At 39.0% G+C, this 12397-nt stretch overlaps 1 protein-coding gene across 4 annotated transcripts; it reads left to right on the top strand.

The window, feature by feature from the left end:
• Window positions 1-1416: 1416 nt before the first annotated feature.
• On the top strand, window positions 1417-9008 carry COMMD6 (COMM domain containing 6). 4 transcript variants are annotated; one of them, XR_001331463.2, is made up of 8 exons: window positions 1417-1500; window positions 1711-1769; window positions 2259-2324; window positions 2491-2567; window positions 3817-3985; window positions 5092-5244; window positions 6273-6412; window positions 8177-9008. XR_001331463.2 is itself a non-coding variant. In XM_005516790.3 (7 exons), the coding sequence occupies exons 1-7, from the start codon at window positions 1452-1454 to the stop codon at window positions 6321-6323; spliced, it is 624 nt and encodes a 207-aa protein (XP_005516847.1). In that variant the 5' UTR covers window positions 1417-1451; the 3' UTR covers window positions 6324-9008. The 4 variants fall into 4 exon arrangements, 3 of the variants coding, with proteins under 3 accessions (XP_005516847.1, XP_087908033.1, XP_087908034.1); XM_005516790.3 differs by having other exon boundaries at window positions 6273-9008; XM_088051907.1 differs by lacking the exon at window positions 6273-6412 and having other exon boundaries at window positions 6438-9008.
• The last annotated feature ends 3389 nt before the right edge of the window (window positions 9009-12397 follow it).

A 12397-nucleotide genomic window follows, 5' to 3' on the forward strand; every position in this document is an offset into this window, starting at 1 on the left:
GGAGAGACCAAGATCAGACCGGTCATAAATGTGTAAAGCCCTGTTTTTACACACCATGCTCCATAATGATTAGTCTTTACCTGAAATATATTATAGATTCTGATACCTGCAAGATAGGCTGGAAATAAATCCTCATAAACCACTGTCTATACAGCAGGTATTTGTTTATTGCAGTGCTGGTGGTGAGGATTTCTCCACCTAAGTCTCCCACCCTTGTCAAGTGCTGTGGTACCTTTTTACAGTAAGAATTGTTTAGCATCACTATGTCACCACAATATCATCACATATGCACCAGAACTGATTGACATAATTTGATCTTATGGTTATTAGATAGTTCTTTTTTCACTGCGCTTGCATCTCCCCAATTCAGGGGTCATTTGGAGTCTTTGATGAAGGCTTCCAAGGTCGTCTTTGCAACTGAAGTTTTCAACTTCATCTTGGGAGCATGTGCAGTTACAGTGTTCCTGATCTGTCTGGTCTTAACGGGCCTAAAGTCTTTGTTTTGTGGCTAATTGGCTTTGCACTTGCTAATTTTTCATTAGTACTATACTTATCTGCCTTTAGAGCTATCCACCTGGTGAGTTTTTTTGGTGGTTTTTTTTTTTTTTGTCTATTCAGCATTAAGCAACTAGTTAACCATTTACTAGCCATTACATTGTATAAAAAGTTATGATTCAGGTTATGTAGGTATAAAAAGCATTCAGTACCAAGCTACCCTAAGTGGGGTGTGCACACAGAACAGGCATCAGCTCCCCTATGAAGACAGGCTGAGGAAACTGGAGCTATTCAGCCTGGAGAATAAAAGGTCGTGTGGAAACCTCATGGCAACCTTCCAGTGTCTGAAAGGGGACCACTATGTAGAGGTCAATATGTGGAGAGGCTGGAGAGGGACTCCTCGTCAGTAAATGTAGTGACACGGAGAATGGCTGCATACAAACTGAAAGTGGGGAAATTTAGGTTAGGTATTAGGAAGAAATGTGAAGGTGTTGAGGCACTGGAATGCGTTTCCCAGAGAGTTTGTGGATGTCCCATCCTTGAAGTGCTCGAGATCAGGTTGGATGGGACAACCTGGTGTACTGGGAGGTGTCCCTGCCCATGACAGGGGATTGGGGCTGGATGATCTCTAGGGCCGCTTCCAACCCCTTAACATTCCATGGTTCTATGATTTGCATACCTGCGCCTTTAACAACCAGCACCAAGAAAACCCTGTCAGCAAACCAATCTCAGCAAACAACTTGTTGCGCCTCCCAACCCCGCCGAGGCCTGTCCCGCATCCCGCTCCGTGAGGGCGGGAGCATCAGCAGCAGCGGGCCGGGAGCAGCGCGTGCTCCGCGCGCCGCAGCCAATCAGCGCGGCGCCGCTGCCGCCGCCTCGCTCTGGGGGCGCTCGGAGCCAATCAGCGCGGCGAGTGCTGTGTGGCGGAAGCCGGGGCTCGGCGGGCGCGCGGTGCTATGGCCGCCGGCTCCGCGGGCGCGCTCGCGCGGGCGCTGGGGGCGCTGGGTGAGGGCGGGGGGGAGCTGGGGTGAGGGAGTGCGGAGCTCGGGCAGCCGGGGGCTCTCTTTAGCTACCCGTAGATTAAAATTAATTTCTTTAAATGAAGGCAGATGCATTCGTGTATGATGGCCTAGGCATTTTTCAGAGAAAGATTTAGGTTTATTACCGTAACACTTTATTTAGATATTTGCTTCTGATGGCTCTACTGTTTTTCAGATGGTGGTGGTGCAGCAGAAAAGATTAGTTTAATTCCTCAAGACTTTTTTGCAGAGCTGGTAAGTAGGGCTATAAATGGGGTGGGGAAGGGTTTCTGGCACTCCAGGAAGCCTTTTTATTTCAGCTCTTTTGGGTTTTGTGGAACGCAAAGGGGACATCAGGTGTACGGTAGCTTGACTTGACTTATAAAACAGATAAGTCCTGCTAAGAGCAATGGGTTTGATTTAAATTTATGTTTTTGTCACAGAAGACTTATAAAAATCTATTTTTTTCTATCATTTAAATGATATATCAAGGTAACTTGTCTAAAAAAACATTTGGCTTGCTTACTGTAGTATATGCTTGAACAGTTAATATGAAACTGATGTACTAATTAGTAATAATAAAGTAGAAACTAAAGTCTTGATTTGGCTCATTTTCTTTCCTTGGATTTGATGGAATTTTTAAATCAGTCATTTCAATTACTTCATTTGTTACTCTGCACTCTTCCCTCTTCTTGTCCATTTTTCTATCAACAATGTCTTCAAACATGTTTTTTTTTTTCACAGTGTGAACAAATAATTCAACATCTGAACCATAAGATCCCCGGTATAAATACAGCTGAATTGTGTCAGGTAAGTTGGCACTAAGTCCTCATAAGCAAGAGTAGTAGCTGTATCTACTGTTAAAGACAGAATTCCCAGCTCAATGTGGAGTTTCTTGTCTGTGTGTATATAAACAAAGATACTTTTACTACTGTGTAATTTATTATTTGTAATTGTTTGAACATTCTATTTCTAGAGAATTCAAACATCGGGGGTTGACATTAATATTGGTGACCTGGCAAAAATAGCTAACACTCTTTCATTTCTGTTTAGGTAAGCACAAAATAATTTACTCTGCACCATGTCTTTTTTCCTTCCAACACAACTTAATGGTGGTATTGAAAAGTTATATCAAATGTGGGTATAAGCTGAACTGATTTGGGAAAAGGGCAAAAGTTTGTAAATCTCAGTACACAGAAAAGAACACCTGGGTTTAGTTTGCATTGTTAAAAAGTGTGGTTATTTAATATGTAGTATCACTTTTTGTAATTGAAAAAATAAAAAGAGGAAATTCTTCCAAGATGCTGTCTGCAAGCTCTAGAACTAGTGGCAAGAGAGAGGAAGTTAAACTTATTTTTAAAGCTAGCTCAGCTGGGCCTTTGCCTGGAAAAAATGTGTTTTAAGAACTTGTTTCTTAGAAATCAGAAATCAGCATTGGTGCCATTTTGAAGGGTACAGAGCTTATAATATTGCATTCTGCCATGAGTTGAGTTTTTAGGAAGTATTTTTAGTTGATAAATTTTTCTATTTTTAGAAAGATAAAATTTTCAGGATCTTGTCATTCTTCTAATATCTCATATCTAAACATTTTATTTAACATTAATACAATTCAGGAAAATATACTAGTAGAAATTTAAAATACTACTTTTCTACCTATGAAATAGAATATCTGCAGTTATATTTGGCTATGCTACTTAGAAGACCAACTCACTTTCTTTTGTATTAATGCCTCTCTAGGAGGAGTGAACATGCATGAACAAACATAGAGTAGGATTTTTTGTTTACTTGTTTCTGTAGAGGAAATCAAGTGGCAATTTTCCTTTAGACTTGCTGCCTCTTCATTTGAAGGGTTTATGGTATTTCTGCTAGTTCCCATTATACTGTGACCTAGAAGTCTTTACTTTTGGTGGTACTTCAATTCCACCTGATGAGTGTTTAATTAAATTTCATTGTTTCCAGAGTAATGATACTGTTTAACTGCTCTACAAACTCACCCCTCACTGACTTCTTCCAGTTGCTACAGCACTTGAAGGCTGTGATTATTTTTTATATTGGATGTTGTGTGAGCCCAGCAAAGCTGGGTCTCTGCATATTAAGACATATTAAGGTCATGTTGTTTTTTGCACATGGATGCAAAAGATCAGTAACATTCTGGGAAAAAAGTAAATCGTGGGCTGCTGAATTGTTTAAAAGTACACATAAAGGAGAAATAAAAGCTGTCTCTTTGGGGTGAAATGAGGAACTGTATTAAATTGGTGGATAGTGAACTTGATGCAGTGATCTCTGGATGTATCTATTATAGCACAGCAGCCAGAAACAACCTCTCTACAGAAGAGCTGGTCACCACCTTGGGCAGTGGCCTCAGCACACTGCCAAAACATGCAGTTCAAGTTATTCGTCATGTGTGGAACGAGCAGGGCAAAGCCATTGCTGTGTCAGAAGATGCAGGAAACATGGCCACAGTGGGGCAGGTAACTAAAGGACAAAGTGCAGCTGAGCTAATGATGAACATTTCAGGAATGTCAGTGTCTCACTGTGTGTGTTGTATTGTGTTGTCAGGCAGGCAGTGGTAGATAGGCTGCTGAAAGCTTTCCTACCTGTGTGTGCATTTACATGTTGCGAAATAGCTACCCAGATAAAGCAGCATATACAATAAAGGTTGTATACATGCTGAACAGTTTTCTAATGTTACTGTTTGGATGATGAAGTTTGGATGATACCTTTTTTTAAAATTCAAGTTTTGTAGTGAAGATGAATGGGAAGACGAATGGCACAGTCCGGCAGGCTATTGTATTGGCTTATTATGTAAATCTGTTTTAAGTGTAAATTGTTCTTTAAAGGTGTTAACTTTAAAGTGCTTGACTTGACTGCTTATTCTTTGTCTCCATTACATTTCAACATTATTTTTAAAGACACTTTCTGTCAATCTCCAGCATTCCCTTTTTGCTTGAAAAAATAGCGATCTGCTTACATTTTTTTTTCTGACAGCAGTTTAAAAGAGTATAGAATTATACTGAGGCTTGATATCAACTTCTAAAGGCCCTGCTTCACAAAGGGCTAAAAATTATATCTTACTTGTCTGAAGTGTATCTCTTATGTACTTTGATTTATCTAAAATGCAGTAAATTGTATGAAATCATGAAATGCCATGATTTTTCTCTGTTGCTATTATAAATTATTTGGTTTAGACTTATAAACTTTGGTTTTGATTTAGAAGTTCTAAACAAAAGAAAATGTGACAAAAAAATCCATGCATGATATACAAACTGGGTGAACTCTGTGGCTTAAGCTTCTCTTACTAGAATTTTAAGAAGAGTGTATTTGACTGTTGACTGTGCTTGAATAAGGAGAACAGATAAAGTGAAATTAATTAATAAATTACTTATTTATTCACCGTTAAAGGGAAGGGCAGATGATTTGCATTCACAATAATATTCAAATGCTTATGTTTGTTTTCCATTTGGATAAGATCTCTAGATGTCCTGCATTGTCTGTGCACTATCTCTCCAAGTGAATAGCAATGGTGGGGGTAGATCTCTCTCTTTGACAGTATTTCTAATGATTTTCACCTTTGTAGTTTGTAGATATGAAATGGAAACTGGGAGTGGCGATGAGCTCTGATACCTGCAGGTCTCTGAAGTACCCCTATGTCACAGTGACGCTGACAGTGGCAGACCCTTCAGGACAAATAACAGACAAGTCTTTTGAAATGACAATCCCACAGTTCAAGGTCTGTAGTGAGTGTTACTTGAATGTTCAGTCTTCTGTAAACAACAGTGCCATTGTTGTGAGGGTCAGCTGTATACCCTGATGCATATGTTTGTGCTGCTTGTTTACTCGTACAGTCATGCAAACATGAAGCATTAAATAGCTATTTAAAACACAGAAGCTGAATACTTATTTCATAGTATTTAGTTCTACATCACATAGCTGAAAATGTTAATTTAACAGCAATTGATCATTTCTCTTTCAAATAAACTAGCAGCCAAAGACATAAAATCTTTCAGAGCTTGCCAGCTATCATTCTGCCATATTAAAGATGCATAGAATGTTTTTGATCTACAGAACTGTTCCCCAGCCTCAAAATCTAAAATGTGGCTTAAGCGTAATAATTGCCAATGATTAAGAATGGAGATCAGTCTGCTTTATCATCACTGACTCTTAATGGCTATGTCTCCATCCATGAATTTATGTAATTTTGCATAAACTTGGCCCTTGTACTGTCCTTCCTGTTTAAAGGGTCAATACCTCACCTAGCGTATCATACAAACTTAAATAGATCCTTGGAATTTGATTGGCAGAAATTTGAGAAGGATATTCTGAATCCTTTGCTCTGAAATGCATTTATTCTGGTGGAAGCCTATTTAATAATTTGTTGTTCAGCTACTTTAGGAAATGAATACTACACTTGAGAAGTCTGGATTATTTCATCTAGGAGTAGAAACATTTGTGTGAGAAAGTGTTTGTGGTTTTTTGGTGTTTTGGTGTTTTTTTGTTTTATGGCATTCTTTTTCTTTTGTCGCATCGTTTCCTATTAATAGGCAAGCCCATGCTATTAAGGCATCACCTTTGTACATTTCATAGTTAATGTGTTCAAATGCCAGACAGCCCATAAAAAGAAAAGCAGAAACTTTCAATTCAAGCTGTACATTGGTAGTGAGATACATGGACAGTGTTTTTTGTCTAACATGCTAGTTTGAACTGCAGTTTGAGCTTTTCTTAAAGCAACTGAAATTTGTCTTAATTCTTGCTTTTTAGAATTTCTTCAGACAGTTTAGGGAAATGGCATCTGTTCTTGAAACAGTTTGAAGGGAACTTTTATTTCCAGTGACGTATTGGAGGAAGATCAAGTAAACTTTCCGTTCTGCATAAGGAATAAAGTATCATTGTTCAGCAAGGTACGTATCCTTGTCGTCTTGACAGGAATTGGTCAGCATCACCCTTGCGTTGCTGTGAAGATTTCTTCACTTTTGATTACTTGAAGTCAACTCTGCAGTGTTTGTGAAAATGTGTCCGGCTTTGCTCATCCTGATAGACAAAAGATCAGGGTGTGTATGGAGAAGCCTCTCTGTAGACTTCCTAATACCCACGAGTAAGAAACTACACACTAAACTCTTTACTGCAGAAAGACAACTGAAAATGTTGACTGGGAAGATACTGAGAGAAGTGTAAATCCCACGCTGATATTTTTTGTCTGTAAAATTAGGATGGGCTTGAACTCAACAGTAGTATTACATATAAAGAGAATATGAAGTTACATGTAACAAGCATACAGTGACTCTTGAAGAATGGCGTTGTCAGGTAGTTGATTGCAGCTATTTGCAGATCTGGCTTCCAGTCTTTTGATAACTGGAGAATGCACTTGTCCTAACAGCTTGTTTATTTCAAGTATTTATTTCCCACCACCTGGGCTTATAAAGACTGAATTAATGCATTAAGTTTTTCCAGAGACCCAAAATACTCTCAAATGAAGCCCAGAGACTAATTTTACATAAAGGCAGAAAGGCAAATTAATTTAAAGGTATTTTAATGGGTTTCTGCTTTTTCATTTCACCCATTGTTAATCTGTAGCATTCTGCTTGAAGTTTTGGTCAGCAGTCTTCTTTCTAATTAAATTAAAATATTGATGTAGTTACCTCACTTCAACCTCTGAACTAGAAAAGTCAAGAGGAAACTTGAAAATTCAGACTTGAGAGGTAGGCAAGCACATCAGAGAAAGGACCACACTAAAAGATTTCTTTGTGTGTTGCATTGTAACAGGAAGCCCCTGGCCTGTGTTCTGCATGCTTGCCCTAAGAAGGTGTCCTAGCCAACAAAATTTTGACCTTGATGTTGAAGAATGGGGGCATTTCTAAAGGGGAGTGATAAATCCAATATGCTTTTATGCTCTCTTAATTTTTTTTCCTTGAATTTTCTATGAAACAGAATATACTGCAAATATTGTGGAATGTAATAAACACAATACATCTCCAGATGTGCTGGTGGTGTAATAGAACAGGTAAATCTGAAGAGAGATAATTCACACTGATAAGCAGATTGAAGTTTCTGCTTCAACTTCAGGCTGGTAGAGACTGAGTACCAGCTTTGCTGGGGCAGATCCTCAAATGATTTCAGGCCCACTTAAAATGCTGACATCTACTCTACCTTTCTAACTCAAATCTGTTTTTTAATTTAACATTTTTAAGAGCTAGCTGAAAGTCATTGACACAGGTTATGCCTGCCTTTCTATGCTGTGAAAATAAACTGCAGCACATTGTGCATATGCAAACAATCCTTTCAGGAATGCCCCTATTTTAGGCATTATGCAAGATGCATAAAAACAGTACTTGGAATTGATTAGAAGCCCAAATGAGTGAGTGTTGGCTTTGACAAAAGTTTTTGGCCATGACCATGGATCTGGATGATTCCTTATGCTGGTTGAAGTCTGAGGTGTTTGCTTTGTGGCTGGGAAGAGCAGATTGGTCTCATCTGGGACCCTCCTGATGCAGTGTCACAAAATGTTTTTGGGAGCACACTTACCATTTGCCTCTTCCCTTGTCTGTCTGCAAGGGCTCAGGGCTGAACATAGAGCAAACAAATATGTATGGAAAAGTGGTTTCCATACATATGGAAATCAGCTGGGGAGCAGCTAATTTTTTTTGTTGTTGTTTTTTAATTTGCAGAAGTTGGAGTGTAAGGCTGCTATAACTGGAAAACATTGTCATGCTTTGGCCTAATGGAATAATTGTTTTACATAAATGGAAGAGTTACAGAAAAAAATAAGGTTGTCTTTTTTTTTTTTTATAAAGCTGGAGCCTTATAAATTACTTCCTGTGTGTTCTGATGGACATAAATTCTTCATATAGTTGGAAATACTTGTGCCTTCATTGTAACTGCATGGAAAAGATTTAATTAATCATGTCTTAACAATCCAGTAGATGTTGGAAGGTAATGAGGAAACTCCCAGCTAGCATTTTTGCTTGCTCTGTCAGCAAGTGGAGAAAGTTGTCAGCCTTTGTAAAGACTTTTGTCAAGTCAGATATTCTAGAAGTATTGATGGATATTTTTTTAAATGTCCCTGAACTCCAGCATGTTGTAATTCTGCTGGAAGATGCTTGGACATGTATACTATACCAATTTACAGTCATGAGAATTTTCAGAGGAGTTACGATTTAAAGTTGGCTTTGTACTCAGACTTTTGAAATGTATTGAAATGCTTTGAAATGATCCTGATCGCTATCAGCAGGAATTCCTCTACTGAGTAATGGAAGAATTCAGTATTTTATTTAAAGGAAACCAAACAAAAAATGTAACAGTTCTAAGGATAGCAATACTAATATGTCCAAACAAGCTGGTGATTTGTTTGTCTATATGTGCAGAAACCAGATCTTTTTAAAGAGAAATGGGAGGCCTTGTGTGTTCCTAATTCTAATTGTTGATTAATAGAAATTGTATAACATGAATATTTTTCTAAGTCCACATACAGTCATTAAACATGTAGGTAATAAAGACAAAGCTGATCTGTGTTTTGTTTTAAGCTTACTGCATGGAAGTCTGTCTTGTAAATACTGCAGTGAGTAAAGTTCAGAACTAGACAATGACTAAATTTCTTTCCTTATTAAATTAGGATGAAGTTCAGACATACACAGTCTTTCTGTGTGATGGGGTACTATGGAGTTAATGGATAACTGCAGGCTGCAAGGACTCTTTGTATCAATTACTTGAAGCTAGACAGAATCTTGTATTGAAGCAGGAAAAGACAGAGGACATATGAGATTAATGAAATGTTGCAGGAAATTACATTCACGTGATATTCTTTCCTTAACTGTATTTAGGAGACAAGTAAACATTTTATTTTTTTCTACATTTGCCTAGAACAGAGCAGGAGGAAGTAAGGGGGGGTGGGGTCTTGCACAGTCAACAAATTCAGGGGACGGAATAATGAAGGAATGTCCTAGCTATGACTTGTCTTTGTCACATGACTTTTTTTTTCCCATAAATTTCAAACACACCAGCCCACTTGCAGGAAGCTATTTTTTAGAAAGCTCCACAGAAGGAGTGCACAAATGGCTGAAGTAATCTGTGCACTAGTGTTTTATATATTTAGCTTCTGCACACTTTGGCCAAATAAAAGCAAGTCTCTGTTTCTGCTTCCATAAAATTTTACTGCCTTTCTTTAACCTTCCTTGTTCATTGTAAACCCACCCCCTTTATTTTTTACCTTCCCCCTTTTAAGCCTTTGCACTCTGTTTGAACACTTGAAGACACATTGCCTTGAATGAATTAAAAATAAAGGTAGAGAGGTGATAAATTGGGGGAAGAATGTTACTTTTTCCGGTTTGCCCTGTTTGAATGTTTTATTACCTTCTTGGCTGTAGGTATAATGAGAGTGTAATTTCCACTCCTTTGCAGAGGCATGCAGGGTGGTTCTGTTAAGACCTTGCAGGTACTGGAATAACACAAAAACATGTCTTGAGTCATTTGATCCTCCTGCAGAGAAAAAAAAAAAAATACTGTATCTGTGAAGAACCTCTACTAATGGCTGGGGACTGGGGGGTGGGAAAACACTTAAAAGTGAGAAGCCTCTTCCTGTCCAAGATTCTGTGGTTGATCATGGTAGGGCTCCTTTCCCAGACAGATTTTTAGTATGGTTACATACCCGTTGGTTGGGCTGATAACTTGCTGGGCATTTGCTTCATTAGGAAGCTGGATTGTTGCAGGTCAGCACCTGACCTGAGTGCCTTGACCTCAGCTTCCACGGTATGCTGTTGCAGTGCTTCCTTCCTGAGGCTCAGCCAGCTCATTACTGGATTTGCTTGTCATTGTGAGATTTTGGCCAAATACTTCCTTTACTTTTGCTTTTATTGTACGGAAGTGTCCATACTCGTACAGATCTGCTCTTGGCTCTTTAGTGTATGAGGTGCTGTGGTTTAACCCCACCTGACAACCAAGCACCACACAGCTGCTTGCTCTGTCCCCCTTCTGAGGGACAACAGGGGGAATCTGAAGGGTAAAAGTGAGAAAATTCGTGGTTTGAGATAAAGACAGTTCAATAGGTGAAGCAGAAGCTGCACAGGCAAGCAAAGCAAACCAAGGAATTCATTCCCCTCTTGCCAAGGACAGGCAGTTCAGCCATCCCCAGGGAAGCAGGGCCTCGCTGCCTGATGGTTACTTGGGAAGACAAACACCATCACTCCAACTGTTCCTCCTTCCCTCCACTCCACACTTTATATACTGAGCATGATGTCATATGGTATTGGATATCCCTTGGGTCAGTTGGGATCAGCTGTCCCAACTGTCCCCTCCTAACTACTTGTGCACCCCCAGCACCCTCACTGGTGGGGTGGTGTGAGAAGCAGAAAAGGCCTTGGCTTTGCTCAGCAACAACAACAGAAATCTCTATTATTATTAACAATGTTTTCAGCACAAACCTAAAACAGCCCTCTATTAGCTTCTGTAAAGAAAAGGAATTAATCCCCAGCCAAAACCAGCCCACAAATCAGAAGGATGATGCTCAGCATTCCTTGTACCCAGTCCCAGGTGCTTGGAAAAACTTCCTGATTCTTGTTTCCAAGGCTTTTCTGAGAGAAGGTGAAAAAATTACCTGGCATTTAGTTGAGTTACTGGGCTATGTCTCCTAATTATGTATGACTTTGTGTCACTGAGGAAGTAAAGAAGCTGAGATTGCTGATCTTCTCCATGAAGGAAGGCTAATTTTAATATTCCTGTGTTTTCTCTTGCCTAAACTGCATTTACCTGCTATGGCTAATTACTAAGCTGTCCTACTTTGAGAACTCTTTCTGTTTGATATGTGTAAGTACTATAGTTTCCAAATATTCTGTCAGTGTTTACATTACAAATATTGTTACATTAATATAAATTGGAAGTGTCAATGTCAGTTTTGCACTTCACATAATGAGCTTTGGAAAACTATGGAAGATTTATTATTTCATACAATAAATCTCTGTGCTAGATAATAATTCCAGACGACTTGGTCCCAGCATCGGTCACCAGATGGCACTGCCACATACAGTGTTGCCTTACAGCAATCGTTTGACAGCATGTCTAGCTATGGAATAAGGATCTCTGGTTTCTTCCCCTCTGTAGCTTGAATCTGGAACTATGAATTCATGTCACCATAACTTCCATCCCACTTCTCACATTGTAGGGAAACAGACTAACTTCTCTTTTGATCAAGATGAGCACAAAGATTTCCAGTTACATAAACAACACTCAGCATTTTAATGATAACAGAATACATACCATACACGGCATATTTGCAGCAGTTTAAATCAGTAACTTAATTATACTAACTATACTAATTCTGCATTATGACTTGCTCTTCAAATAGCATCATATTGCATTTGGGGCCTGTTCTCATTTTACTCCTTTCCCTGTTTATACATCTCAAGGAGATTTTTCTAGATCTGTGTCTTGATCAAAGAAAAAGCATTTTCATTTCTCTATCCAAGGTTTTCATGCCATTTGACTACTCTAAAATTCTTCCATATTCTCTTGTAGTTATCGGTGTCTTTATGCCACATTTAGGAATATGCTTCTCTGCTGCTAAAAGTGGTCTGGGTGCTTAATTCCCCTGTGGATTTCTTCTGAGTCTGAAAAGTCTTATTCGGATGTCCTTTGTATTATTGAAGCTGAAAAGAATTTTTCTGTTCCCCATGAATGTCATTGCTTCTGAGTATTCAGAAGTTTACAGGTGTTTGTAAAACGGTATTCATCTGAGAGCTTGCCCAAATTAAAGCAAGACTGGCTTCCTTCCCAGTGATGCTTCTGAGCAGGGAAGTCCTGGATGCTGCAACCAGACATGAAGCTTGAGAATGGTACTGAAGTTTACATTTAAAATGAGGAATGTAAGTGCATGTCTGGCATGAATCACTGGTGTGCTG

The sequence above is a fragment of the Pseudopodoces humilis genome, chromosome 2 (genome assembly GCF_049639895.1).
Source record: "Pseudopodoces humilis isolate 2021_Gansu_Grassland_sample_001 chromosome 2, ASM4963989v1, whole genome shotgun sequence".
NCBI classification, from domain to species: Eukaryota; Metazoa; Chordata; class Aves; order Passeriformes; family Paridae; genus Pseudopodoces; species Pseudopodoces humilis.